Source organism: Populus alba, chromosome 10 (assembly GCF_005239225.2).
Source record: "Populus alba chromosome 10, ASM523922v2, whole genome shotgun sequence".
Taxonomy (NCBI): domain Eukaryota; kingdom Viridiplantae; phylum Streptophyta; class Magnoliopsida; order Malpighiales; family Salicaceae; genus Populus; species Populus alba.
In genome coordinates, this window is record NC_133293.1 from 8,154,790 (window position 1) to 8,180,790 (window position 26,001).

General features: G+C 35.2%; 3 protein-coding genes across 4 annotated transcripts; 2 read left to right on the forward strand and 1 right to left on the reverse strand.

The window, feature by feature from the left end:
- Nucleotides 1–2,866: 2,866 nt before the first annotated feature.
- Nucleotides 2,867–14,567, forward strand: LOC118048949 (protein BLISTER). 2 transcript variants are annotated; one of them, XM_035058799.2, is made up of 14 exons: nt 2,867–3,041; nt 3,192–3,302; nt 4,329–4,995; nt 5,148–5,698; nt 6,227–6,346; nt 7,203–7,268; nt 7,374–7,484; nt 8,069–8,145; nt 8,727–8,794; nt 10,797–10,907; nt 11,791–11,969; nt 12,129–12,197; nt 13,090–13,245; nt 14,058–14,567. In XM_035058799.2, exons 2-14 carry the CDS (start codon nt 3,237–3,239, stop codon nt 14,136–14,138), a joined length of 2,322 nt encoding a protein of 773 aa, XP_034914690.1. In that variant the 5' UTR covers nt 2,867–3,041; nt 3,192–3,236; the 3' UTR covers nt 14,139–14,567. The 2 variants fall into 2 exon arrangements, with proteins under 2 accessions (XP_034914690.1, XP_034914689.1); XM_035058798.2 differs by having other exon boundaries at nt 2,868–3,302.
- A 778-nt stretch (nt 14,568–15,345) lies between these two features.
- On the forward strand, nt 15,346–21,058 carry LOC118048948 (7-hydroxymethyl chlorophyll a reductase, chloroplastic). Its single transcript, XM_035058797.2, has 17 exons — nt 15,346–15,706; nt 15,793–15,904; nt 16,042–16,126; nt 16,213–16,254; nt 16,397–16,475; nt 17,360–17,411; nt 17,509–17,571; nt 18,038–18,135; nt 18,580–18,615; nt 18,699–18,760; nt 19,249–19,276; nt 19,511–19,590; nt 19,722–19,791; nt 19,883–19,940; nt 20,430–20,494; nt 20,575–20,669; nt 20,756–21,058. Exons 1-17 carry the CDS (start codon nt 15,449–15,451, stop codon nt 20,844–20,846), a joined length of 1,374 nt encoding a protein of 457 aa, XP_034914688.1. The 5' UTR covers nt 15,346–15,448; the 3' UTR covers nt 20,847–21,058.
- A 2,094-nt stretch (nt 21,059–23,152) lies between these two features.
- Nucleotides 23,153–25,789, reverse strand: LOC118048947 (probable indole-3-pyruvate monooxygenase YUCCA3). The gene is made up of 3 exons (XM_035058795.2): nt 24,728–25,789; nt 24,246–24,617; nt 23,153–23,717 (listed from the first exon to the last, which is right to left on the reverse strand). The coding sequence occupies exons 1-3, from the start codon at nt 25,424–25,426 to the stop codon at nt 23,490–23,492; spliced, it is 1,299 nt and encodes a 432-aa protein (XP_034914686.1). The 5' UTR covers nt 25,427–25,789; the 3' UTR covers nt 23,153–23,489.
- Between the last annotated feature and the right edge of the window lie 212 nt (nt 25,790–26,001).

Below are 26,001 nucleotides of genomic sequence, written 5' to 3' on the forward strand. Positions count from 1 at the left end.
TTTTAAGGTGGTGAGTGCATTGAAGGAAAGATTTCAAGCTAGGGTTTGAAGAGGGAGAAGAAGAAAACTTGTTTTTTCTTGCATTCTCTTCTTAAATCCTTATCAAAGTGAGGTAAATAACATGTTCTAAATGATTAATTCCTTTAATTTTATGTTTGATGAAGGATTATGCAAAATGATGATTATGTGAAGTTGTGGATTTATGTTATAATTTATAGGAATAATGCAAATTATGGTTGAACCATGTTAGAAAGCATGAATTATGATTGGGTAAGTGTTTAATTTTAAATAAAAGAAACAAAAATTGATTTTCCCCATTTTAATTGAATATTTGGCCAAGAGAGGAATAATTTAGGGGATTTGAGGTTTAATACAATTGTTTGGAAAATATGGGAAGATGAAAGTTTATAAGTGTTGTTATATGAATGGAGTAGGAATTTTTCAAGGAGAAAAGAAAAATATTCACTTCCCTCCCTAGGTTGTTTTTGGCTAAATGGAGAAGAAAATTAGAGAATGGAGTTTAAATGATATTATTGAGGAGTTCTTGGCTAAATAGAGAAGAAAAATTAGAGAATGGAGTTTAAATAATATTATTGAGGAATCTTACTAAATTTAAGACAATTGATGTTGATAGGTTAAATTGAATAGAGACTTTTGTGGAAAAAATAATAATAATAATAATAAGAAAACGTTTCAAAAAGGAGGGGTTTATCCCCCTTGAATTAAAAGTCAATTAAACTTAATTAAGGGTATTGGATTTAATCAAAGAATATGTCATGGGTATTAGAATTTTACCGGTTCAAATGAATGAACAAATGACAAAGTAATTTTGTTGGTGCAGAGGAGGCCGCAGGACCTGATCAGCAACAAGGGACCTCTTCACGCGCACATACACCAGGTAGGTGTTCAACACCTTTGAGTAATTAATCAGTTTATATTTTTTATTGTACAAGGAATTTTATAGATTATAAATATTAGTGCTGGTTACTAGAAATAATGCCCTGGTGAATGGGCAAGCCTTGAAAAATCATTTCCTAGTTTCTGGAAATAATGCCCTGGTGAATGGGCAAACCTTGAAAAAAATTATTTCCTGGTTACTGGAAATAATGCCCTAGTGAATGGGTGGTTACTGGGAATAATGCCCTGGTGAATGGGCATGCCTTGAAAAATTATTTCCTAGTTACTGGAAATAATGCCCTGGTGAATGGGTAGTTACTAGAAATAATGCCCTGGTGAATGGGCAAGCCTTGAAAAAATTATTTCCTGGTTACTGGAAATAATGCCCTGGTGAATGGGCGAGCCTTGAAGATCATTTCCTGATTATCGAAATTTATGCCTAGCAGAATGACCATGTTAAGAAAATTAAATTTTCAAATTAATGGGATAATCACTCGATGTAAAATAAATCATAAAACTTTGAAGTTAAATATGCTGGGTTATGGGAGACACTCTTGATATTTTTATTTTATTAGATTTATCCCTGTCTAGAAGAGAATTTATGAAATTAGAAATTTCAAAAAGAAAATAAGACAATTAATTCTATGATATGAAAATCACCTTAATGTATATAAATAATTAGTCCTTAATCAGTTACTTATTGAAATGTGCAATTGTTTTAATCATGTTTAATGCAATTATATTTTTAGGTACATCGCACCCTCGATCTGGAAAGTAGATGCTCGGATAAATAATTTTGTTCTGTGATTAATGTACTTGGAAGAACTAATATTTTGTTGTAATATGCTTCCATATCTAAAATTGTAATGTTTAACTTATTATCTTGTGTATAATGTAATTTGTAAGGTTATTATTATTAAATTGAATTATGGTTGGTTATATATATATATATATATATAAAGAGACGATGCATGTTAATAATTTATTAGTTTTATTGTAGTGTTTTATAGAAAATAGAATCGAGATATTGAAATATGCTTGAATTTTTTGATGTCCAAATGATGGGACAAATATTGTGATTGATGTTACAGGTTGAGAAATGATTGAGTCGATAACTTGGTACCTAAAGAATACAAAGGAAACTCTGCCGAAATTTCGAGAAAATATATATATATATATATATATATATATATATATAAATTGGTAACTACGAATATATATAATATATATTTTTAAGTTTACAAGTTGAGACTGTTACAATTCTTTTTTTCGAAATCACGCTTAATCATGTTTAACTATCACAATTAAGGTACAATTAGTTAAAAAACAACATCATAAGATAAAATTTTACGATATTATATGTAAATGTATTTAACAATTTATAATATTACGACCCAAAAAAACTCTCTTCTACCTTTAAGTAACAAAATTTATTAAATCACAGTTACACTGTATTATTCTATGGAATAATTTATTAATTTATAGAGAGAAGAAGCAATTTTTTATAACATCAATAAGTAAATACCCTCGATATTCCATAATTTTAAATAATAATGACTGCAGTGTTCGCGGTAAAACATTTCTCCATGCAAATGATACGGTATAATTATCTTAGAAAAGGAAAAGAATATTATCCAATGCATGTAACGTAAAAATATATTTACCTATTATGTCATAAAAATGCATCTTATCATATTATAATTTAATTAATTACATCAAAATTGCGATAATTACAAATGATTAAATATAATTTTGATAAAAAATTACCACAAAGAAGGAAATATTACCAAGTTTCCATAAAAAAAGTTAATTTTCAAACATTACAAATTAATAACTATTTGCACATATTAATAACAATTTTCCTAAAAAAAATAATAATCTTACTGTTGGAGTACAACACAAAAGATCCAACGCCCGTCATTTTAAACGCAGCAGCACGTAATTTTGTCCCTCGCATCCACCCCAAATTTAAACTCAAAACGTAATACACGAAACCCAAAAAACAAAAAAAAAAAAAACAGAGAGAGAAAACAAAGGAGATCTGCCTGAAGTGCACCCACAATTTATTTTTGCGCACAACAAACAGCTATCCTCCCTTCTCTCTCTCACCCGATCAGATCGGACCTCTTTGTTTTTCCTTTTCGGTCCGTACAAAATCAAGATTCCATTAAATTAAATTTCAAAATCCGAATTTAACTCACCATTATACCTTTCGAATTGCAATATTTCCTTCGTTTTTTATTTCTTGATCTGGATTCTTTTTTTGTGATTGTGATTGGTTTGTGGATAAGTAGTTTAGCTGGATGAGAATTTGAGGGTATCAACTTCTGGAGGGGTAAATGGCGTCGGCTCAGGCGTTGCCGAGCTCACGGAAACAGGAGCATCTCGAAGCAGGAAAGCGACGGGTATGTTCAATTATTTGATTGATTGGTTTGTTTCTGTTCATGCAACTGATTAAGTGTATTTTGATATCATCAATTTTCTTTTGCAAAATGTGCAGCGAGAAACATGCATGTGGTTCCATTATCAACGATTTGTGATTCAATTTAGATAATCGAGTTTTTATTTTTTTTTGGCGAATTGTGTATTTTTGGGTGGTAATCAAATAGAATTTTTAGTTTTTATTACCTTTGCGCTCCTGATCCAAGTTAAACATGTTGCTGCAATCGCCTTTTTTCTTGCCGGACGGGGGAGTGAATGTGTATAATTTTTGTTAAGTGTGAGATTACTGGACTAGAGAAAGAAATCAGAATTACATACTGGTTTTATTGTTTTTGAGGATCCAGTTATGACTTTAGGTATGTCCGTTGGTGAGCTAGAAATAAAATGCAACTTTTTAAAGATGAAAGGTTTGGATATTTCTATGATCAGTACTCTACACAGAAACAAGTGGAAGCAATCAGGAAAGACTTGAAACCATCTTTGTAATTCTGACTCGGAGCTGAAAGAGTTAAAAAGTAAATTTAATTCGATTGAAGGCATGATTCTCGTCATGCAACTCTATTTTAGAGGATTGTTGTGGTCCACTAGAATTCCAATTGGTTATTCCTTTTGGGTAAAAGCCAATTATGGTGCTTTTTAATGCTTTTGGGCTTTTCAGCTGAAAAACAATTTTCCAAACACCTCCATTGCAATAACAAAAAGTGCATTGTGTACATCCAATTTCTTTTTGAGACTCTGCTTTGGCAAATCTTTGATAGCCTTCTCAGGTCAAGAAGCAGCAATTGTTTGTTGCCCTTGTGCGTCTCTGTTTGTGGTTCTTTAGAGATTTTAGACTATACACCTGATGATTAAGTAACATGTCCCTCACACCCATAGCCTTCTGCTCCTTGGCTCCTTCCATTTTAGTTCTTTTGTTTTTTTATCTGATTAAAGCATGAAAAAATCTGGTTGTAAGATCATATTCCCCATGTCTATGTGTTCTTTTGCAGTTGGAGGAGTTCCGCAAGAAAAAGGCAGCAGAGCGAGCCAAGAAAGCTGCGCCCACCAGCCAACCTCATGCTTTGGATGTGAGCCTAGATCAGAAGCAACTGTTGGAGACTGAACGTGCACGGCTAACAGATTCAGATGGAGTTGGCACATCTGATGGACCTGGCAGACCTGTTGAACCCATTGGTGCATTTATGAACAATGGCAACAAAATTTATATTACCGAGAAAGTTGAACAAAGTTCTTTGAAAGATGCAGATCCTAGCCCTCCTTCATTGAGTGATTTTAGTACATTGTTTTCAGGAATAACAGAGAAACACACAAATCATTTTGATTCAAACAGGCATGATGCTTCAGGACTCGCTGGATCAGCCAATGTTAAGTATGGCCAAGAGACAGAAAAAATGAATAATGAATCTGGAATATATACAGGGAGCCAAGGGGACAGGAGTTCATCTGACCATTCTATTGTTAGTGGTTTTTATGGCAGTTCTAGTCAATCCAGCCTTTATGGAAGGGAGTTGCTCCAATCCAAAGAAAATAACATATCTTTAAAGCATTCCGTGGTTAATAATGATAGTACTCGTTTCCTTACTTCATATCCAAGTTCTGCCAGCTCTGAACAGCAAGCCTTTAAGCCCAGTTATAGTAGCTCCCCTGCCACTGCTGGTATGTCCCCCTCCTATTTGGATTGTATATTTTTTCCTGGATTTCCATGTCTGTCTGTTTGTATAAGCAACACATTATGAGGTTTTACTTTGTCAAATCTTTAATTTTCCAAAAAAAAAAAACTAATACAGTCGTGTTTTGGGGTTTTACAGTGGACTCTACCCTGCCAAATATGAAGCTGAGAGATTCTGATTCTGAAGTTGAGCAGGACATGCGTTTCAATTATCCCATGAATTTGGATTTTGGTGAAAGAAATTTTAGTAGCTCCATTAGTAGTTTGCGTCCTGTGCACGATACAGCTGCGCAGACATCTGAATCCACAGGTTTCAACTCAAATAGTTCTAGGAGATCTCGTCCATCTTTCCTCGACTCTCTTAATGTGTCTAGATCGTCATCTAGTAGTTCTTTCCAACGGACTGAACCAGAGGATTCATTTATAATCAATACTTCCAAATCAAATGGCATTGATGCTTTAGGATCATCTGCTTTCCAGAAGCTTCCTGTGGAGACCAAAACTGACAGGAGTTTATCAGAGATGGCTTCTTCAAATATACCTAGTTCATTTGATAATGCAACAAAATCTTCAGTTTCTTTTACTAATGGGGTTGGTATAATGAACACTAATACTAACGAGAACATTATGGAGAGAAAACATGAGTTTTATCAACCCAAGCAAAATGAAGATTTTTCTGCTTTGGAACAGGTACCCTGTTTTCTGTTATTTAATATTTGTTTGATAGTTCTTGCTTCACCAGTCTCTTTTTAGCATTTCCTTGGAAATTTGTGAATTTAGCTCTGCAAGTGCAATGTTTTGAATATCATAAAATTAAGTGTTTTTCACAATTTATTAAAATATATGTTTGTCAAGGACTTGTTGGTATTGTGATGCACACATAAGAATTCCTCAGCACTAGATTTTGGGTCCTTTAAAATTTTATCCAGATGGAATAGTGTACATAACATCACAACACATAGCATCTGCTGTGAGGAGAATGGTGGGATGTTAATATTAAAGTTGATTGGGATTATATTTAGGAATTGTGGTCGGGGTATGTTATGTGATGCATACATCCCTTTTGATCATTTCTTTTCCTCTTTTTTTCCCTGTGAACCAAGAGGAAACTATCAAATTTCACTTCAACATGTTTTTGCTGTCACTTCTCTGAGATAGTTGCCAAAAATTCTACCGATTACAGTCACATTCTTGTTTATGTTGGTCCTGTTATTGCAGCATATTGAAGACTTGACGCAAGAAAAATTCTCCTTGCAACGAGCTCTTGAAGCTTCACGTGCTTTAGCAGAGTCCTTGGCTGCTGAAAATTCATCATTGACAGATAGCTATAACCAACAGGTTGGCATACAAAATCTTTCTCTGCTGTCCTTGTGATCTCTTTCCTTTTTATAGTTAAAAGAGGATAAATATCTGCCAATCTTATTGTTATTCCTGTAATTCCCATTAGCCATCAACATCTTATATATAAGAAAAATGTGATAAGTTGAATGTTTTCTTAAGGATGGGATAATGTTTTCTTTGGATAAGACTTGTGAGACTACGAAGTAAATCCTTAAAAAATCTTTTCCTTATTTTTGTTTTTTATGTAGCAAGCTATGTTAATTTATAAAATCTCATTTTTTTTTGGGTGAAACAGAGTTTTAACATAAGAGAATTTTTATCATGCTCTCTTAGGGATGTTGGGGCTACACCTTTCTCATCTTTTGTATGTGTCTACAAAGGTGTTTGTTTAAAGTTCTCATAATAATTAGGCTACAAGGTTCCAACGTATTAACATTGAGACTTGAACTCTACCAGCACAATTTTTGTGGAACTTGAGATTGGAACCGTCATTGATATTTATATTTTTCAAATCTGAATTGCGGATTTTACTGGCACTTTGTATAAATTTTGCTGGTAAGAATACACCACTTGATATGCATTTTAATGCGACATATTGTTGCATTAACTTCCCATTGCCAATGGATGTAAGCCACAAAATATTTACATAAAGTATAAAGTAGTTCATCAAAGTTGCTTGGTTGCTAGTTGATTTGTTTTGATGTTGGAATTGGGATCAGAGTCTGGAAGTTGAAGTTATAAAAATTGCAGTGGTGTGGTTTCTATATTATGCCTTTGGCTGTTTGATTATACCTGACACTTCTTTTGGTTTATGTCTTTAATTTGTTAATGCTTTCGTTGAATTTTTCTCTAGAGAGGTGTTGTGAACCAACTGAAATCTGATATGGAGCAGTTACAGGAAGAAATCAAGACCCATTTGGTTAGTAGTGATTGTCCCTTGATTATAGCTAGTTATGCTTATATCTATCTTGGTATTTATGGTCATTTCCATTTCCATTGTTTTTATGCGCATTGATGTTACCAGGTGGAACTCGAGTCTGTCAAAATTGCATGTGCAAATGCACAGCTCGAGTGTAATGCTGCTGATGAACGAGCCAAGCTACTGGCTTCTGAAGTTATTAGTTTGGAAGAGAAGGTACTAAATTGCCTTTTTATTATTGGTTCTTGTTCGTCTTGTTTTCTTGCCTTTCAAGATGACAGTTCCAAGCATCCCCCCACTTTGCCCTTGCTTTGTGAAGAATGTGTGACTGAATTGGAATATGCTAATGTAGGAATGCAACTAAAGTTTCATTTGTTCTTGATAGATGATAGCATTGTTTGAATTACACTCAACCCACTGGTTTTTGTCTTAGGCACATCTAATTCAAGGTTGACTCTTAATTTTGTAACATTAGTTTTTGTCTACTAAGTAAATTTTTGTGTATACAAAATTGTTCTTTACGGAGGCACAACAATTAAATTGCTGTGAAGTTAATATGGAAATCCTTTATTAAATTGCTGGAATGATGATACATTGTTCTAATCTGCTAAAACAGCACTACATTTGGGTGCTTAAAATTTTTGTACCATCCACATATGAAAAATAATCTCCTCATATTGTAGTTTATATTGTGGTACTTTTTGATACCAATGTCATTCATAACCACAAATTTAATATAGTTGTTATGCTTGGTTACTTCTCTCTTTCCCTTAACTTTGTTCTATAACCTGCTTGTGTAGGCACTCAGGCTAAGGTCTAGTGAGCTTAAGCTGGGGAGGCAATTAGAGAACTCACAGGCTGAGATAACTTCATACAAGTATGCTTTACCTCTCCTTTGACTGGAGATGAAGAATTTGAGATGTACATCTTCAGTTTAACTTGATGTTCTGGTAGTCTTTTTTTGTGTGTTTATATTGGTGGACTTTTAACAGGGTTTGTTTAAAAAACTTATATAAAGAAGCATTTTGTGCAACTATCAAGATTTGTTATGCATGGATTCTGGAACAGTTATCCATATAATTGGAGTCCAGCTATGCTGGGAGGTAACAGTAACCATATTTTGGGAGAGAGGGATTCTGTCATGCAAGCACCGATTTTCATTAGAATACCAACAACATTTCCATGATTGAGTGAAATATGCATGCCAAAAAAGGAAGACTCTATCTTTAGTTCCAAAGGGACAAAATGACAGTAATTAGCCAATGTTTTTTCCTTTAGGGAACTATTCTTTTTTTACTGATGATGCGCATACCTATGTGCATACCAATATATTTCCCTTCTCCATTTAGTGGACAATTTTTGTATTAGTCCTACATTATCCTTTCCAATTGCCTTTTTTTCTATGTTTTCTTAATTGAAACAACATTTAACCATTATGATTCAAATTGAATCCTGCAGAAAGAAAATGTCCAGCCTGGAGAAAGATCGTCAGGATTTGCAGTCAACAATTGATGCTCTCCAAGAAGGTATTCACACATAGTTTTTGTTCACTGCTTTTATATATATGTTTTTTTTTCCTTATGCTAAAATGAGGTCTAAGAAAAGAGTGGGGAGTGAGGAAATGGGGGGATGATGAACTAGATGGATTAGCAAAAGAAATATTTGGTCTATTAAAAACAAAAATAAACATATGCCATGCAACTTTGTAACCATTATGGATGAGAAATGTTACAATGAGGAAGTCATTCCTCCTAAACTGTTTGATATATTATCCACTTGTTAGAAAATTTAGAGAACTTGTTTTATCAATAAAATTATTAAGAAAAGTTTAGGCATGGAAAAACACTTCAGACATATCTATTTGCATTGTTCACTGGAATAAGAACAGTGTAATGAGATCTTTGCCCTTCACACCCAAAAATATTGAACTAGCTATTGGGGCATTAAGGTCTTTTTACAAGCTGCATTAGTCATAACCAAATTGATCAAAGATCAATTGACCAAATGCCCTTGAAAGCAAAATTTTTAAAATTGATGTCCAACGGTTTTTTTTGTATTTTCACATGTTTTTTCATTATTATCAAGTCATCTAAGGGGCAGTTTATATTTGATATATATATATATATATATATATATATATATATAAAGCATAATGAAACTACCAAAATACCCTTGAAAGCAAAAAATTTACAACCTAGCGCCAAGGGCTTTTTCATTATTTCATAATGGTTTTTTTGTTATTATTAGGTCAACTGAGGGGCAATTTGGTATTTGACTAAATATAAAAAACAAAAAAAAAACAAAAAGTGGGCATGATAATTCAAGTTGGCTCAACTCTGATTACTGGGGCCACAAGTTTGTCATGCTAACTTGAGTTGACCAAACCAGATTTTTTTATACCCCATTTCATCCTTTTATATTTAATGGGTTGAGAATTAAGCTACATCATTTCTCCCATTTTGATAAAAAATATTTTTTTACCAAGTTCTCATGATCACTTTTTTTTTTTTTTTATATAAAAAAACAATGTTCATTTTGCTATAGTTGCCTTTTTTTTTTCTTTTTTTTTTTATCGTCTAATTTAAATAAAACTAACTTATTTGACTAATCAGATCTATGACCCGAATCACGGATTTTTCTTCCCTTTTCAAAATGCAATTGCAGCACCTGATCATCATTTTTACACAACAAAAAAAATGGTCTGGTCCATACCTAGTTAAATTTAATCAAGAAAGGTGTCAAAAGAGGGACACCACTGTAGATCCTCCTATGTTTGCTTTCACGAATGAAACCTAACAAGAAAGAAATTTATCACATACTGTGTACTTCATCTGGTAGTTCTCTACAAGTTGAAAATAAAAACTTCCTGACTTAACATAGAGTGTGCATGCATTGCTTTGAGAAGCAAAATCAAGAAGTCTGCTAAAACTTCCTCAAACTACTTTGAAAGGACCTTTAAATCATTAATAAGTACAGTTGATTGGTTTATTCTGTTCTTCAGTTTGTCATTGTCCTCTTTAAAAAACTCAGTTGAGTACCATTTATAAAAGAGACAGGTTGAAGAGAGTTTTGCAAACAGCTTGCAGAATTCATTTCCAAGCATAACCCATCCTTCCAGCTGATAAATGAAAGATTTGCTAACAACAAGCTTTCTTTGTCTTGATATTTTATGATGCTGATGAAAGCATATTTACTACATGGGAGCCTCGTAATCATCTCCATTTTGATTATGGAGATACAACATTTCTTAAAACTGCTATAGGATTGGGCTTTTTGAAGTTCAAGAACTTGTATGACTGTTAACCCAATATGGTCCATATAATTATTTTGCATGATTCCAGAATATACTTATTATGATTTCTTTTTAGGGCAATGTTTCAGATCAATTGATTTTTTTTTCAGTTCTGTTAAGTTTTTCCATCAATGAGTGATTTTATTTGTGGGTGAAAAATGAAATGATTAATTATCTCACATAAATTGTATATGCTTTTAATGTTTCTACCTAACTAATCATCATTTTTTTGACAGAGAAGAAAGTATTGCAATCCAAGCTACGTAAAGCTTCTGTAACTGAAAAGTCCCCAGGTGCAAGCAGGAGTGCTGAGAAAAAAAATGTAGCAACATCGACAGAAGATTTAGGTAATGATAGTTCTCTTGGAATTGATGTTGTGCTGTTCAAAATGTTACTGCATAGTGGATGCTGTTGCTTACATGTTTCTTCACTGAAAAAAAAAGGGGGTGGGGGGTTGTCTTCCAAAAGGGGTCCTATTTGTTGGAAATGATGATTGAGCTTATTTTTTGGTGGTTCAGTCTTTGAGCCTTTTGTTCTGTCAAGGAACTTCAGGAATTCGTTGGAAATGATGCTGTTGCTACATGTTTTTTCATAAAAAAAAAAAGGGTATGGTGGAAATGATGATTGAGCTCATTTTTTGGTTGTTCAGTCTTGAGCCTTTTGTTCTGTTAAGAAACTTCAGGAATTCCACAACTATGGATCATTATGCCAGTGTACATTTCTCAGAGTGTGTACAATTGGACCTAAAATTCATACATCCTCTACATTTCTGGATTAAGAGTGATTGCTTTCCTGTTTTTTCTTTGTTTAATATATCTGTCAATCACAACATTACATAATGTATGGGATGACAGCTAATTATCACATTTGAATGCTTTGATAGACTCTATAGAGACAAAAATTCAGACACTTTATTCAGACCTATTGATCTCCCATGTCCTTTGTGAAACTGTGGGATAGCTTTGACATCTCATAGACGTGAAGATGTGGGGGATTGCCTCCTTGTTCTTGTTTTCATCAACATATTATTCTGGACGAGTATGTTTGAGCTTTAATTTTTGTGTTGGGCATTGGTTTCTTGGTGTATACTATTTTCCCTTTCCATTGTACAACCTCAGACAATATTCACTCTGGTTACTGCTGTGCTGCAATGAATCATTTTGCAATTTGTTCTCCAAAGTCTTTTCCTTTTCCCATTAGTCATGGTTTTCTTCTTCATTTCAATTGCAGATGACATCCCGGTGACTACCAGCCAGGAAACACATGGTACTTCATCTGTTCCTAGAAGTGATGCTACTGATTTTCTCATGCTACCCGAAAATGGTCAGTCAAATCTTGAAGCTTCATCTGTGTACATTCCACCAGATCAAATGAGAATGATTCAAAACATTAACACAATACTTTCCGAGGTATGTTTTTTATATACTGTCAATTCTTTGCAAGCCTAAGCACTCAAGGCTTTTGAGAAAATTTTCCCCTTCTTTTCTGTTAAATAATGAAATAATTTATGAAGTGACTGAAGTAGAATAAATAAATGTAAAGTCAACAATGTCCCTTTTGTGGCGCAGCTTGCATTGGAAAAAGAAGAGTTGATGCATGCTTTGACATCTGAGTCATCTCAGTGCTCCAAGCTAAAGGTAACCTCTAGCCTGAAATGAACAATGGAGTTAGATTATATGTGAAGTGATTTTGTTGGATGCGAACCTCTTAGGGAAGCAGCTTGGGAAAGGATTATAACTATAACTAATCTCGAGAAAAGAGGGGAAGGAATCTTATGGTTTATGGTGCATGGCACCATTTCTTTCCATTGATCTCTTCGAGGTTCAGATGAATAGGGATTAAATGCTCGGCAAGGGTTTGGTTTCGGTACAGGCAAAAAGATATATGGGGTGTATACCTTAGTAAGATTTTGGATTTTGATGAAAGGAGCAAAACAGAGAGCTTTTAAGGGGGTACAGTCTGCTCTTAGCCGTTTGAAACATTTTTGGATTAAAACTTCTCATTTTTTGCTTACTACACAGCTATTCCTTTTTTTTTTTTTCATTCTGAAAAGTTCATGTTATAAATTGTAAATTTTGCATAATATGTTGTCAACGCACTCATTTTTTTCTTGTACATAGGTGGTACCTCCTACTTTATTTTGATGTTTAAACTTCTAGAAATAAGATTTTGAAAAACTGTATTTTATAGGGACAAACACCTGTGAAGATCTGCCTACTTCCCATCATATTAGAATGTGTGGAGAGTATTGTTTTACTACAGGTGGTATACTTAAGTTTGTAGTGTATTTTACACATTCTTAGAATCAATGTGTCTCCCTAGATCAGGAAATGGTTATGGATTAGAAATTGACGAGGTTGGTGAGTGTTATTCTAGTGATCTAGTCTAAGTTGAATTTTTTTTTTCCTGAATAATCAAATGTTTTATACTATTGATTAATTTTCTATTTCTGGATGCTGACGTGTATTCAATATTTTCATCTAGTTTTCTTATATAATTTATTGGGATTTTTGTTTCAAATAAATGAAGGATTTGAACAATGAATTGTCGCGTAAACTTGAGGTTCAAACTCAAAGATTAGAGCTTTTGACTGCTCAAAGTATGGCCAATGAAAATATCCCAGCAAGGTTGCCCAATTCTCATACCGTGCAGGACAGCAATACATATGCAGATGAAGGTGATGAGGTATGATATCTAACACCAAATATTAGAACTATTGTTGTAATTATTGGTAGAGTCAGTAATGTCTGATTAGAGGGGAGGAATTGCATTTTTTTCGAGTCTTAACAAGGTAAATGGCTCATTGGATCCTGGATTTTAGGGCTTATCACACTTTTGCAGTGCAATGATTATTCTGTATGAAGAAAATCTATGTCCACCTATGAAACTATACTTGATTGGTGGATGATGGCAAAATTCAATGAATTCAGGATAGAATTCTACTTTTACCCTGCCAAGTATTCGTAAATACAATAACAGCACTGGAACCTTGACTTGTATCTCTTTTTCTTCCTTGTACTTGAACCCACTGATATCCCCTGCGGAGCAGATGGCATACCCTTACTTATTTGGTTGGAAAGACGCCTGGAGCATGTCAAAGGGGTGGGAGCGGCAGCCATTTGGTGAGGGAAAATTTGCGCTTTGTTCAATAGGAAGGATGGAGAGAGGGGGAGGAGGAAAGTTTACAATGGGATAGAGAGGAGAAAGGATGAATATTAATGCATGAGATGTGATAAGGGAGGGAGATGGAAAATAAACTGCCCAAAGTGGGCAGATTTAAAATTAGTACATGTCATGTCAGGAAGGGATCTTTTTCCTTGGGTCTTTCCACCCAACGAAACAAGGAAGCATCTCATCCCCTCTCCCATCCATTTTCCCTACTTCCTCAACCAACCGAGTGTTAGAGATGTTCATTAGGAAATAGAAGATTTTTTTTTGCTCCCCATTTATTGGTTGCTGATAAATATATATCTCGCTCTTTCTTTTTCCCCAAATAGGTGGTGGAAAGGGTTTTAGGGTGGATTATGAAGCTCTTTCCTGGAGGACCATCCAGACGAAGAACAGGCAAGCGTCTTTGATACGAGACAGGATCACTCATCATACTGGGACAAGAAGCATCTTTCCTGGAGGACCATCCTGTGCGTCTTCCATATCCGCCGCTCCCCTTATTATGGCAACTCAACGGAGGTCTTTGTATATTTCAAGTCAGTTATACCATCCATTGTTTTGTAACCCATGAAAATTAAGTTTTTTTGCGGCCTTAATCCAGTTTGTCATTCTTTGGCATATGACAATAAGTAAGTCTCTTCTGGCTATAATTTTGTTTAATGAGAAATTTTAAAGAGGGATGTCTTTTATACATGGAAGGTTAAAAATTAGAGTAGAGTTACCGACAATGATGAGGAACTGTATTGTGAATTTGCTGGACTTCAGTTTCTGCCCACATTTATTGTATTCATGAGCGCTTACAGGCTCAAAGCCCTAGAAATGAAACAAGTGATTTGGCATCTTTTTAGTACTGAAAATAACTTCATTTAAACATGGGTTCGAATGTTAGTTTGATGCACAAATGGACAATAACTGTGTTGGGAATAATAACTCGGAATGGGAATTGATACTTTAATTTTCTTGGGAAGGAAAAGAAGGACGAAGAACACGATTCCATTAATGGTAATATTGATGATCATTGTTTTGTTTTTTTTTTAATTAATATGGATATTTGGATTAGTTTGTATGTATTTTGATTAATTTTACAGGTTCTGAAATTAATGATTATACAAGCCTTCAATGATCATAATATGAACGAATAATCAAATAGCTCAAATATAAGATTACATATGGAAAAATCTTTTAATTACAGGCTCTTATAACAAAGTAACTTTCTAGATGGTTTGGTGATTATTGTTGTTGACGTGAAGTATTGAATTAATATTTTTTGAGATGTTTGAGTGAATGATAATGGTTGTTTTTTTTTTTTTATATATATATATAATTATATATTAAAATAATATATAGTTTTTTAAAATTTATTTTTTATACAGTTCATTAAAACATATTAAAAATATAAAATAATTATTTTTAAATATTTTGTTTTAAGTTTGTGACCGAGACATCTATTTAAGTCAAAATTCCAAGGAACAGGGACATAACTTGTAATTTTGGTTTCTTACAAAAAGATCCTAAAATATCGTTAGATTTTAAATTAGCAATAATTTCGAGACGGTGTCGTTACTCCGTTAACAAAACTGTAACCATTAATTAATCTCTTTTAAATCCTCCGTATATAATATGTGGTGCAGAAACAAAGTTCAAAGCTCCACTTCCATTGCTTTCTTTCTTTCCCTCTTCCCTCTGTGTTGCTGCCGTGCTATCCATTATAATAATAATAATGATGACTTCAATCTCATGCAAGCTCTCACTACCAATCATTTCCTCATCATCTTCTTCTTCGAACTCCAATTCCTCAAAGAAGTATTCACCGAAGGTAACAAGAGAGGACTGGAGGCAACGTTCCAAACCCATTCCACCAGGTGGCATTTATCCAGCAAAAGACCACTGCAGTCGATGTGGCTTATGTGATACTTACTACATAGCCCATGTCAAGAATGCTTGTGCTTTTCTAGGTGATGGAATGGCCAAAATCGAAGTAAGTTTCTTCTTTACTACTTTTCTTTAGCACCTTGATTATCCAATCCAAAGCATTTCCCTTGTTTTTTTTTTTTTGACATTCAGGGTTTGGAACCTGTGGTCCATGGCAGAGGGAGGAAGGCAGATTCTTTTGATGAGACATACTTTGGGGTCCATGAGGAGCTTTTGTATGCTCGTAAAACAAAGCCTGTTGAAGGTAGATTCTACTAGGCGTATGTAATTTACTTCCATAGCAGATGATGTTTTGCTTATCACAGTTTTAGGTTGTCCATTGCTGCTCAGTTTTAATTAATGCTCTCTCTATGTTTTGTCTGTAACTTTCTTTGATGGCAGGAGCTCAATGGACCGGAATAGTGACTTCTATTGCAATTGAGATGCTGAAATCTGGTATGGTCGAGGCTGTTATATGTGTACAGAGGTGTGTGAATAAATAGAGAAACTTCTATTGTTGATTTATTCCCCTGTCAAGTTACGTGACCTTCTTAGCTATTTATTTTTTGTCAGTGATCCAGAGGACAGATTCTCTCCCAGGCCTGTTTTAGCCAGGTTTGTAACTGCATCGTTTAGCTTGGTTCATTACCTTCTCAGATTTTCGTTGATGTTTTTATTTTTTTAATTTGATTTATTTCTTTGATTTTTCTGATGATTTCCGCTACTCTGCCACTCCCCACCTCGTTTTCTGTAATAGGACACCAGAAGAAGTTCTAGCAGCAAAAGGAGTCAAGCCAACACTATCCCCTAATCTGAATACCCTTGCACTGGTTGAGGTGCTTAGCAACTATTCTTATAAGCAGTTCTTTCGACATTTGATATCTGTCTTGTTTGTCATTCTTGAAGCTCTTACAATTAAAAACATGCTAAACGTGTTAAGCTTGAGCAATGAAACAAAAAATGGGACTGAATGGCAAAGATAGAAACCATACAAGTGGTCATCCTGACAGGAACATTTTAAATCACCACTTCAGTAGCATAAAGAGGCAATTCTTGCTCTATATGTGATGCCTACCAGTCTTCCAACAGTTCTTGCCAACATCAGTGGTGTATTGAGGCAATTTTTTCGCAATGTTTTAGATGCTTTAATTTTGAAAAGAGTTCTCACATTTCGTGGTTATTTGGTACTACAAGAAGTATCAGAGCCAATTTGATTATCATATAAGAAGTGTGGTTATTTTGATTCCAATTTTAGATTTGGCTTCATTTTGTTCTCTTGTCCTTGGTTCAAGGAGCACACCATGGCTCGAATTGGGAGAGTTTGTCACGACTCAATCTTCATAGTGCAATGTGCTGATACTTGATATAATTATGTAAGGCCCAGAAGTCCCTATGGATAACACTTTGAGGTGATGGGCCCATGGTATGATGGCTTGCTTTTGTAGAAGTTGGCCAACTTAGCTCTACTTTCTGGTAGCTTTAGGTATTCAGGTGATTTGAATGTTTGTGTTGTTTGAAGACCACATTAAAAATATTGTTGGGTAAGAGTAAAAAATCCTGACCAACACTTCAAACATTAGGTCGTGAAATACATGGTTCATGATTTATGCTTTCTCTGTTTCTGTACAAATGACTGGTACTTTATATTAGTTAATTGGTTATGATAATATGATACTTCAAAAATTTAGCGGTACAAATGATCTTTTGTCTTATACAACAGGCTGCTGGTGTCAAGCGTCTTCTTTTCTGTGGCGTGGGTTGCCAAGTGCAAGGTATGACTGATATCATGTGCTGGAAGGTTCTACTTTCAATTCTTTTCTTTGTTGTGACTTGTACTATTGTAATGCAGAATGGTTTCTTGAACTGCAGCATTAAGATCTGTGGAGCACCATCTGAATTTGGACAAGCTTTATGTACTGGGCACCAACTGTGGTAATTAAGAGCTTTATATGCAGTTAGTTATAATTTTAATGTGTCAAAATTGTTTACCTTCTGGCCATCAAGTCCAAACCTGTTATCTACTATTCAAGGAACAAAGTTACGCATATCTGGACTGTCTATTAAATTATATTTGGTACAGCTTAGTCAATTGCAAATAAAACTTGTGAGCATCCTGTTTGTAAATTACCTAATTGATCAATAAAGAGTGTACATCACAAGATTTAAAACTGCATTTCTCGGAGTTGGTTTTGGAGCAGACCTTAACGTTTCCTTTTGATTTAAGATAAAATCCTATCAAATGGGTTTAATCACTTTGATATTTGTCTAAAAGGATGCAACTTAAATACTTTTAGATTTCTGGTACTCGATGGATAATTGCTGACTCGTAGCTAATCTCAATGTGATATTTACTGAGCACCATATAATCTATATTGTATGTAACCTTCTTATTCAACAGTGGATAATGGAACCCGAGAAGGGCTTGATAAGTTTCTAAAGGCTGCTAGTGATGAACCAGAAACTGTTCTCCATTACGAGTTTATGCAAGACTACAAGGTTTGTGCTGATTAATTATTTGACTTGAACACATTTGTCTTCTTCTAATGGATTTCATATGAGCTCTAATCTTCATGATGTTACATTTCATGAGAGAAAACCAAACACAAACTTAAATAAGAGATTTCTTGTATCTGTAGGATATTAATGTAAACAATATATGACTATGATATGCTGCATAAGACAACTGGATCAGCATGTCTTTTGCTATTGGATGGACATCTTGTTATTATAATATCTATTTTCCCTTGCCAAGAGAGGGGAAAAGGAGAGAAAAAGAGCATTCATCAATCTATTTTCTAAGAACACTGATTTGTTATGCAGAAAAGTATGATTCACACACACACAAACATACATTTATAACTAGCCTTATCTCTGAAGAAGAGAAGAGTGACCTCATCTTATTGTGTCCAAAAGCTTGATCCTTTGCTCATCCTTTCTTAGGTCCATTTGAAGCACTTGGATGGCCGTATTGAAGAGGTAATACATCCCCTCTGCTTTCTGCTTGGTCCAAGTCTAACAATCCCTGCTGTTTCATGTCTTTCAAATCTTAACTAAAGCAGGTTCCTTATTTCTGTCTGCCAGCAAACGAGTTAGTTGATGTTATTGCACCTTCATGCTATAGGTAATTCACTTGTCTTAAGATACAGTATCATTGAACATTCTTATATTGACCAGAATAGCAGATTAAAAAATTTCATGTCATTGTTTTTTTTTTTTTTTTTTTAAATAAAAAACTTTCCATGGGGATTGTAATTATATACATGGTTGATGGAAACGAATGCCCAGTTTTAGATGGCAATTATTGCTTTTATTTATTGTCCATTTTTTCCTCTCTCTCCAATGAGAAAAAATTGATAGGATGAGCTACATTCTCTCTCTAGACACATAACTTGAAATGTAAGTATTATTGCATTCGAAAATTGATTTAACTAGACATTGCTGACTTTACCATGTTGAAAGAACCTCACCATCAAACTGATAATTCCTGGTCACTCCTGTCTATCATGTCAAATGCATTTAGAGTTGAAGGTTAAGTTTGGTTGGACAGAAAACTTGTTTTTCTGTTTTAGATTTTTCTAACTACCTTGTTTTTTTTTGGGTTTCCTACAGCTGCTTCGACTACACAAATGCTTTAGCGGTGAGATGAATTATTTTCACCAGCATATCATCTTCTATGGTTTTGTCACATTCTAGCTGAACAGTGACCAACATATCTAATATCCTCAATCTGTCATTCATTTATTTTGGCTTTCAATCTGAGGAACTATTATACCACAAGGATTTACTTGCACAAGGACCGGGAACAAATTCAATTACATATGGATAATATGACTTGACTTTACATAATACTTTTTTATATATCAAAGTTCAGGATCTGGTGGTTGGATACATGGGTGTGCCGAAGTATCCTGGGGTCAGCATGACACAACATCCACAATATATTACAGTAAGGTGAGATCAGATGTAGGAGTATGCTTGAAAATACTTAAATTATTAGTTTGTCATTCTGAGATGTTACTATGTTTGATGTTGATTGGTAGTGTTTTAATGATAACAACTTTTTTTAATGCTTTCATTTGTAGAAATGAACGAGGAAGAGAAATGATTGGTTTGGTAAAAAATCTATTGGAGATTACCCCAACAATAAATAGTGTAAAACCCTAAGCTCTATCACATTCAGGTTTCTTTAGTTCTTCTGTAAACTAGAAACTCTTGACTTTCAAATATGAATATATTATTACAGGGTGACCGGAGACCATTTGTTACGGAGACTGTCAAAGCTGATGATAATGCAAAGCTGGGTATGTGTGGCATTTTCTCCTTATTTTATGAAAGCTTTTTCCATTTTGTCTGGGACCCTAAGCATGGGCTTTAAGCTCCTTAAATGCCTTGCGTGGGACTCTCACTAGATGGGGATTCTAAAACAATTCATGGTGCAGCAATGTTGGCCATCTGATCTAATGGACATATCACACTGTTTTGTGGAAAAACTCTCTAGGATTTAATGAGTGCTAAAAGATTTCACTCTATTCAGAAATGTGTGCTCAAGTGCTCATGCAAGTCTGAATATTCTTATCAGAAATTATCCTTTAATTTATTTACACCAATACCATACCTTACTAGAATTCTTTGCAGTTGAAAGACTTAATAAAACTTCATGTTTTATTGTTTTATCTTTTATTTGGCTTAGGATGATTTATATTATTTTCTTTCATAATTAAATCTTTATAATTTATCAAAGAATAAAAGCAATTTAATGACCTGTATGAATCCTCGTCATTTTTCCCCAGGAAAGGGTCCTTCTCAACCTGCCCCAAAGTTCATTGGAAATTTTATAGCGTTTTTACTGAACTTGGTAAGGATTTCCCTAACTGATGCATTAGTAATAAAGCAACCGAGAAAATATTTCATTCTGACTTGCCTCTTTTTAACCAGGTTGGTCCAAAGGGTCTGGAATTTGCTCGTTATTCACTAGACTACCATACCATCAGAAACTATTTGTACACAAACCGTACTTGGGGAAAAGATAGGTACAGTAATTGAGTAAAATGAATAATGAACTTTCTGATAATGCATTGCCATTGCTTTTAATATTTGTAACTTGCAACACATGCAGAGCTGACAGGCACACACCTTCATACGCGAAGAAAATTGTGGAATCATACAACAAGAATGGTCAGATTGATCTGATGCTACAGAACAAGTGATGCTGAAGCTGCTTCCATGTATGTGAAAATTTTGAACTTGTATTGTATATGTATTAAGGTTATTTTTAGGCGATGACACAGTATATCTTGCAGCTTAAAATTTCACAAGTGACTGTCAGGTGCTTCCATGTAAGCCATATAACTATTGACTTGCTTGTTAGCTTATCCTTAACTATTTTCCTTTTAAAAAAATTAATTCTTTTGATGGTGTACATACCTTAGTCCTTTATGGTTTATGCTGCTAGAATTGGGAACCTCCTGTGTAATCTATTATCAGCTAATTGATACAAGGCTGATGTTGCTCTAGCTATCTTGGCGTGCATTTCACCAAAATAAAACATGAAGTTTGAATTATCTGAATACGTAACTGCACTAAATGAACACAACTCCTGGTGTTTATTAGCTTTTTCAGTTGTCAATACTAAACTAGCTCTGAAAAGACACACAGACTGTAGGCTTGTTAGCTTATCAATGAAAATCCGCTGTTTCATATATCCAACAATTCCCCACACCCATACCCCTTAAAAAAAAAAAAAAAAAAACAAACAAATTTTGTAGCTGGAATCACTAGGCAAAGATTAAGAAAAGGAATACATATTCTAAGGAGCAAGTTCTCGCATGCAAGGGTCGGCAAGCTAGGTTCAACGATTTGGAACAATTTACAGACACAAGCTAGATCCCTTTTCTCAACTTCTGTTTTTTTCTTGGTTTAGGGTCATTCTAGGCTATGCGACCTCGCCATATTTTATTTATTTTGTACATGCACTTGATTGTATGTCTAAATATTAGAGCGTAGGTATTGAGTATATAATTCTGTAAATACATGCATTCCCATTTTTTAATCCATCAGACAATCCCTATCCATGCTGGACATGAGAGAAATTTTATGCTACTTCGATTATAGGTTAGTAACTTCTTGTCGCAGACTCTTTCAAAACCCTCGCACGAAATACATGCATTCACAATTGCACGCGCATACAGGACTGTATATCTGCAATTTTTCGTGGGATATAATTGCTGTATAGAACTTGTTGATAGTAGTAGTACATTGACATATACTATAAGATTCAGAACCGTAGGAATGGGCTATTGGTGGAACAAGAAGGGATATAAAGGTGGTGGCCACCCCATGTGTTTTCCTTTCCCGGTAACTGTGACGTCTAAGTAAGAGGTTACAGGACTGTGAGAACCACCCTAGATATTCTACTGGAATTAGACACAAATACAGTTCAAGTTCTTAATGTTGTAGTCTAGAAGTAGTGCAATTTCCAAACTATCAAATCTTTGTTTCTCTAGCTTAAAATAAGTTGAGCACAGGTAGCTGATTTCAAATGGGCCCTTGTATTACTTTTGCACGTGTGAATCAAAAGCATGGGCACTCATGGGTTGTCTTCATTCTCACTTTTCATTTTGTTTTTTTCCTCCTCTAATATTGTGGTATAGTTCTTTGTAATGTTTTAGGGAAACTGTTCTAGCAAAACCTGAATTGAAAAGGTGAGGCTAAGTTTTGTTTGCACATGGCTGGCGGCCATGCTGGCTAAACTAGCAACTCAATTGTATGAATATATAAAGCCAAACAGGGTTCTGGTATTGGTGCTGTGGTGCAAGATTTTCCGATTTGGCAGTATATGCATAAATTTCTCCATTCAAGTTCGCAAGAAACTTAGGCTTCTGATCATCCCTAAACCACAAGCCCCTACTCGACTCTCATGTCATTGAATAGATAATTCAAAACTTGCGATGGCAAGCGCAGATAATTTCTGGTTTTGACCGCAGAAAGGGGAGGGGCGGCGGCGGAAGGTGTTTGACATCTTATATCAGAAGCATTGAACATGGATGAATCTTCCTCGAAGAGGATATTGAAGCCAGCAGGAAACACATGGCATTGAAGGCAACGTTTCACGTTGAGATTTGTGAGTCGTTTTGTTTTTCGATTAGAACGACACCTCCATTTCCAATTACATGGTTTATCCTTCGCTATTGTGGGCTCTCTGTCCATGTGCAAAGCAACGTGTCTCTTTGTTCTCAGCCTTAGGCCTTGTTTGTTTCAAGGAAACGATTCCAGAATTCAGACACCTCCAGTTTTCCAAAATTAACAACTGTATTGCTACACTCTGTCCAGTTTTATGCACTGAATAAGTTTGCAACGTTTAGAGTGAATATGAAAACTCTTTCTCTCTTATTTCATGCAGACCTGTTTTCATAACAACACTGGAGTCAGGAACTTTAACATTTCCCCGGAATTCACTTTTCTGCCTAAAGAGATTTTGTGAGGTTGTTCGTTAATGGACTGGGCCCACATTATTGATCGTCCCTAGGTGGACCAAGAGAGGAGATATGGCCCATCAGTTGATTATGACCATTTGACTTGGATAATTTATTATTAATTAAAATAAATTGTGATACAAAATTCCTTTGAACCAGGAAAAAAATTATTACACCAATAAGCCTCATCTTCCTTTGTACAAAAAAAAAAAAAAAAAAACCCAATTATCTGCAAATCTTGGGTTTTCTTGAGGAGAGGGCTACGGTTCTTGTGCTCTACATTATTTTCTACACAAACTGATCTCATTTTCTTTTCTTTTCGGTCTCAGTTCCTGAATAAAAGAAATGAAGAGACTCAAAAAAAAAAAAACTTTGACTTCAGAAATGTGAAATGCATCTCCTATGACGAGCTGCCACGGTTTTCTTTTTTTGCTTGGTTTCTTCTTTCCAGATTTTGGCAATGTCAAGTGCTACGCTCATAGCATCTAGAGACGCCCCGGATAGACCCCTCCGTGTGAATCCAACTGCATAAAGCCCAGCATTGCCTTTCCATCCATTAGGGAATGGATTTTTAGGAATCCCGTCTTCAGTAAAGAATTCTTTCTCCTGAGAACCACAAACATTCCAAATATTTAGATTAGCACAGTTGTATAAATCCTTGTTTGTGGAATTTGTGCAGATATAATGTCTGAAACTTAGTTTTCTCAGAGAGGAATGGTCACCACAAACAAATGGTAAGTGAAAAAGAATCCAACGACCCGAGAGATACCAAGAAAAAAAACCAGAAGCAGAAGCAACCTGACATGCCCTGATTCATTTTGAAATTTCCAAGTCATTAATGTCTCCTGTGTATGCCTGCTGGTAAAAACTACTAGGCAACACTAACTCACAAATGCATGGGTGGAGACAGGAATAAGAGTGGAAAAAACCCTTCTCAGCATTGACTATTATATCTGATCCATGAATAGGACAAAACATAAACCAACCATTGAAAAAACTAGCAACCGGACCACAGTTCCAAAATCTCTGAAACAAAGCTGTCTCAATCAAAAACAGAGGCATAGATTCTAAAGCAGTACCCACTTCCATAACTGTAATAAAAATAGAAAAACCAATGGCAAACCAATTTCTCACCTTTAGCCATGAAGGTACATTGCTGCGATACCCAGTTGCCAGAATTACAGAATCGATCTCAAGAACTTCACTGTTAACAAGCTCCACTTTGCCGCTAGAGAATCTCTTGATTCCAGGGACAACCTTGATCTTACCAGATCTTATTTTTTCTAGGGCACCAATGTCCAATACTGGGGTTTTTCCTTGCGTATCCTTGAGCTGTAAAGGTCCTAAATATGGCCTTTTCAGACCATATTTTTCAACATTTCCGAGGATTAGCCTGGAAAGAAGTAATAATACCTTGTCGACCATCCAAAGTGGCAGCCATTTCATCATTGCTACTGCCAACTCAAATGTTGATCTCCCAAGAACTTCCCTAGGCAAGACATGAACCTGTAGACCATTACAGTAATTAATTGAGAGCCAATTATTGTTTGAACTTGTATAAGCTGGATGCTTATTAATGATGAGGATAGCAAATTCTACAAGACATGCTTACTCACCGAGTTGCGAACAACCATTGATGGGCTTGCGTTATGGTTGCATAGATCAAGAGAGACCTCCATGCCTGAATTGCCACAGCCAACAACAAGCACACGCTTTCCATGATAACTTTCACCGGATTTGTAGTCGCAAGCATGCATAACATGGCCACCAAAGTCCTGCAAGCCTTCAAACTCTGGCAGAACTTTCTCTGCATTCTCTCCAGTGGCCACCACAAGCCATTTGCAAATGTATTCGACTTCACTAGGAATATCTGAACTGCTTGTTGAAATGGTTTTAACTCGCCACAAACCAAAGGTCTCATCATACTTCGCAGACAGCACAGTCTCATTGAAATGTGGATTTATATCGAAATGCTTAGCATAAGATGCAAGATAGCTAATAAACTGGTATTTGGTGGGATATTCTGGGAACTCCTCTGGAAATGGGAAGTCCAGTAGTTGACAGAATTGCTTAGGGAGGTGAAGCTTGAGGCGATCATAGGTGCGGTTTTGCCAAAGAGAGGCAATGCAGTTTGCTCTTTCGAGTATAACGAATGGCACCCCTTGTCTTTTAAGGCCAGCACCAACAGCTAGACCTGAAGGGCCAGCCCCAACTATGACAGGTCCGTTCACCCATACACATCGGTGAGCAACGAAGTCATGATTAGGACCAGAAGTTTGAAACATATCTGGTATTTTAAGACAAGTGTTATACATTAAGAAGAGTATGTGTGTTGGCTCTTTAAAATGGAAAAAAGGGATTACGAGAAAAGGACAAGTCTTTGAACAAAACGTAGTTAATCTCCAAAGTGGGAAATAGAAGATTAGAGAGAGGAGAAAAGAATGACGGGGATGCTGTCTTCCAAATGAAGAAACTAGCAAGCTCGAAGTCTCTGTGGAAAGATGGATAGGACGAAGAGTCGAGAGGAGAATAAAATGTAATTTGTTTGAAGTGAAGGGTGTAGGGGAGAAGGAGGTGGGGGAAAGGGGTTAAATAGGGAAGAGTCATGGCCATGAGAGTGGAGGCATGTGATTGGGATTGGAAAATGGTGCTGCGGAGGCCATCATCCCAAATGATAAGCTTCAGGGGGCTTCTTTTGTTTTTTACTTTGTTTTTCTATATTTTAAATTACACATAATGAGTGCCATCACAAAGCGTAGCAGAGTCTCTCCTCTCTTCAAAATATCTTCAATTCGAACCTTCCCTGTATAACCAGACAGCAACAAAAAATTCTATAAGATTTCATTCATGTTTAAGACAGGGGATTATTTAAAAAAAATAGTTTAGAAAT

Coding starts and splice junctions, on each gene's coding strand:
- LOC118048949 (XM_035058799.2), top strand. CDS start 3,237: ATGGCGTCGGCTCAGGCGTTGCCGAGCTCACGGAAACAGGAGCATCTC. Junction 3,303..4,328: donor TCGAAGCAGGAAAGCGACGG/GTATGTTCAATT, acceptor GTTCTTTTGCAG/TTGGAGGAGTTCCGCAAGAA. Junction 13,246..14,057: donor ATGCAGATGAAGGTGATGAG/GTATGATATCTA, acceptor TTCCCCAAATAG/GTGGTGGAAAGGGTTTTAGG.
- LOC118048948 (XM_035058797.2), top strand. CDS start 15,449: ATGATGACTTCAATCTCATGCAAGCTCTCACTACCAATCATTTCCTCA. Junction 16,127..16,212: donor GCTGTTATATGTGTACAGAG/GTGTGTGAATAA, acceptor ATTTTTTGTCAG/TGATCCAGAGGACAGATTCT. Junction 19,792..19,882: donor TTACCCCAACAATAAATAGT/GTAAAACCCTAA, acceptor ATATTATTACAG/GGTGACCGGAGACCATTTGT.
- LOC118048947 (XM_035058795.2), bottom strand. CDS start 25,426: ATGTATAACACTTGTCTTAAAATACCAGATATGTTTCAAACTTCTGGT. Junction 24,618..24,727: donor CAATGGTTGTTCGCAACTCG/GTGAGTAAGCAT, acceptor AATGGTCTACAG/GTTCATGTCTTGCCTAGGGA. Junction 23,718..24,245: donor ATGTACCTTCATGGCTAAAG/GTGAGAAATTGG, acceptor TGTGGTTCTCAG/GAGAAAGAATTCTTTACTGA.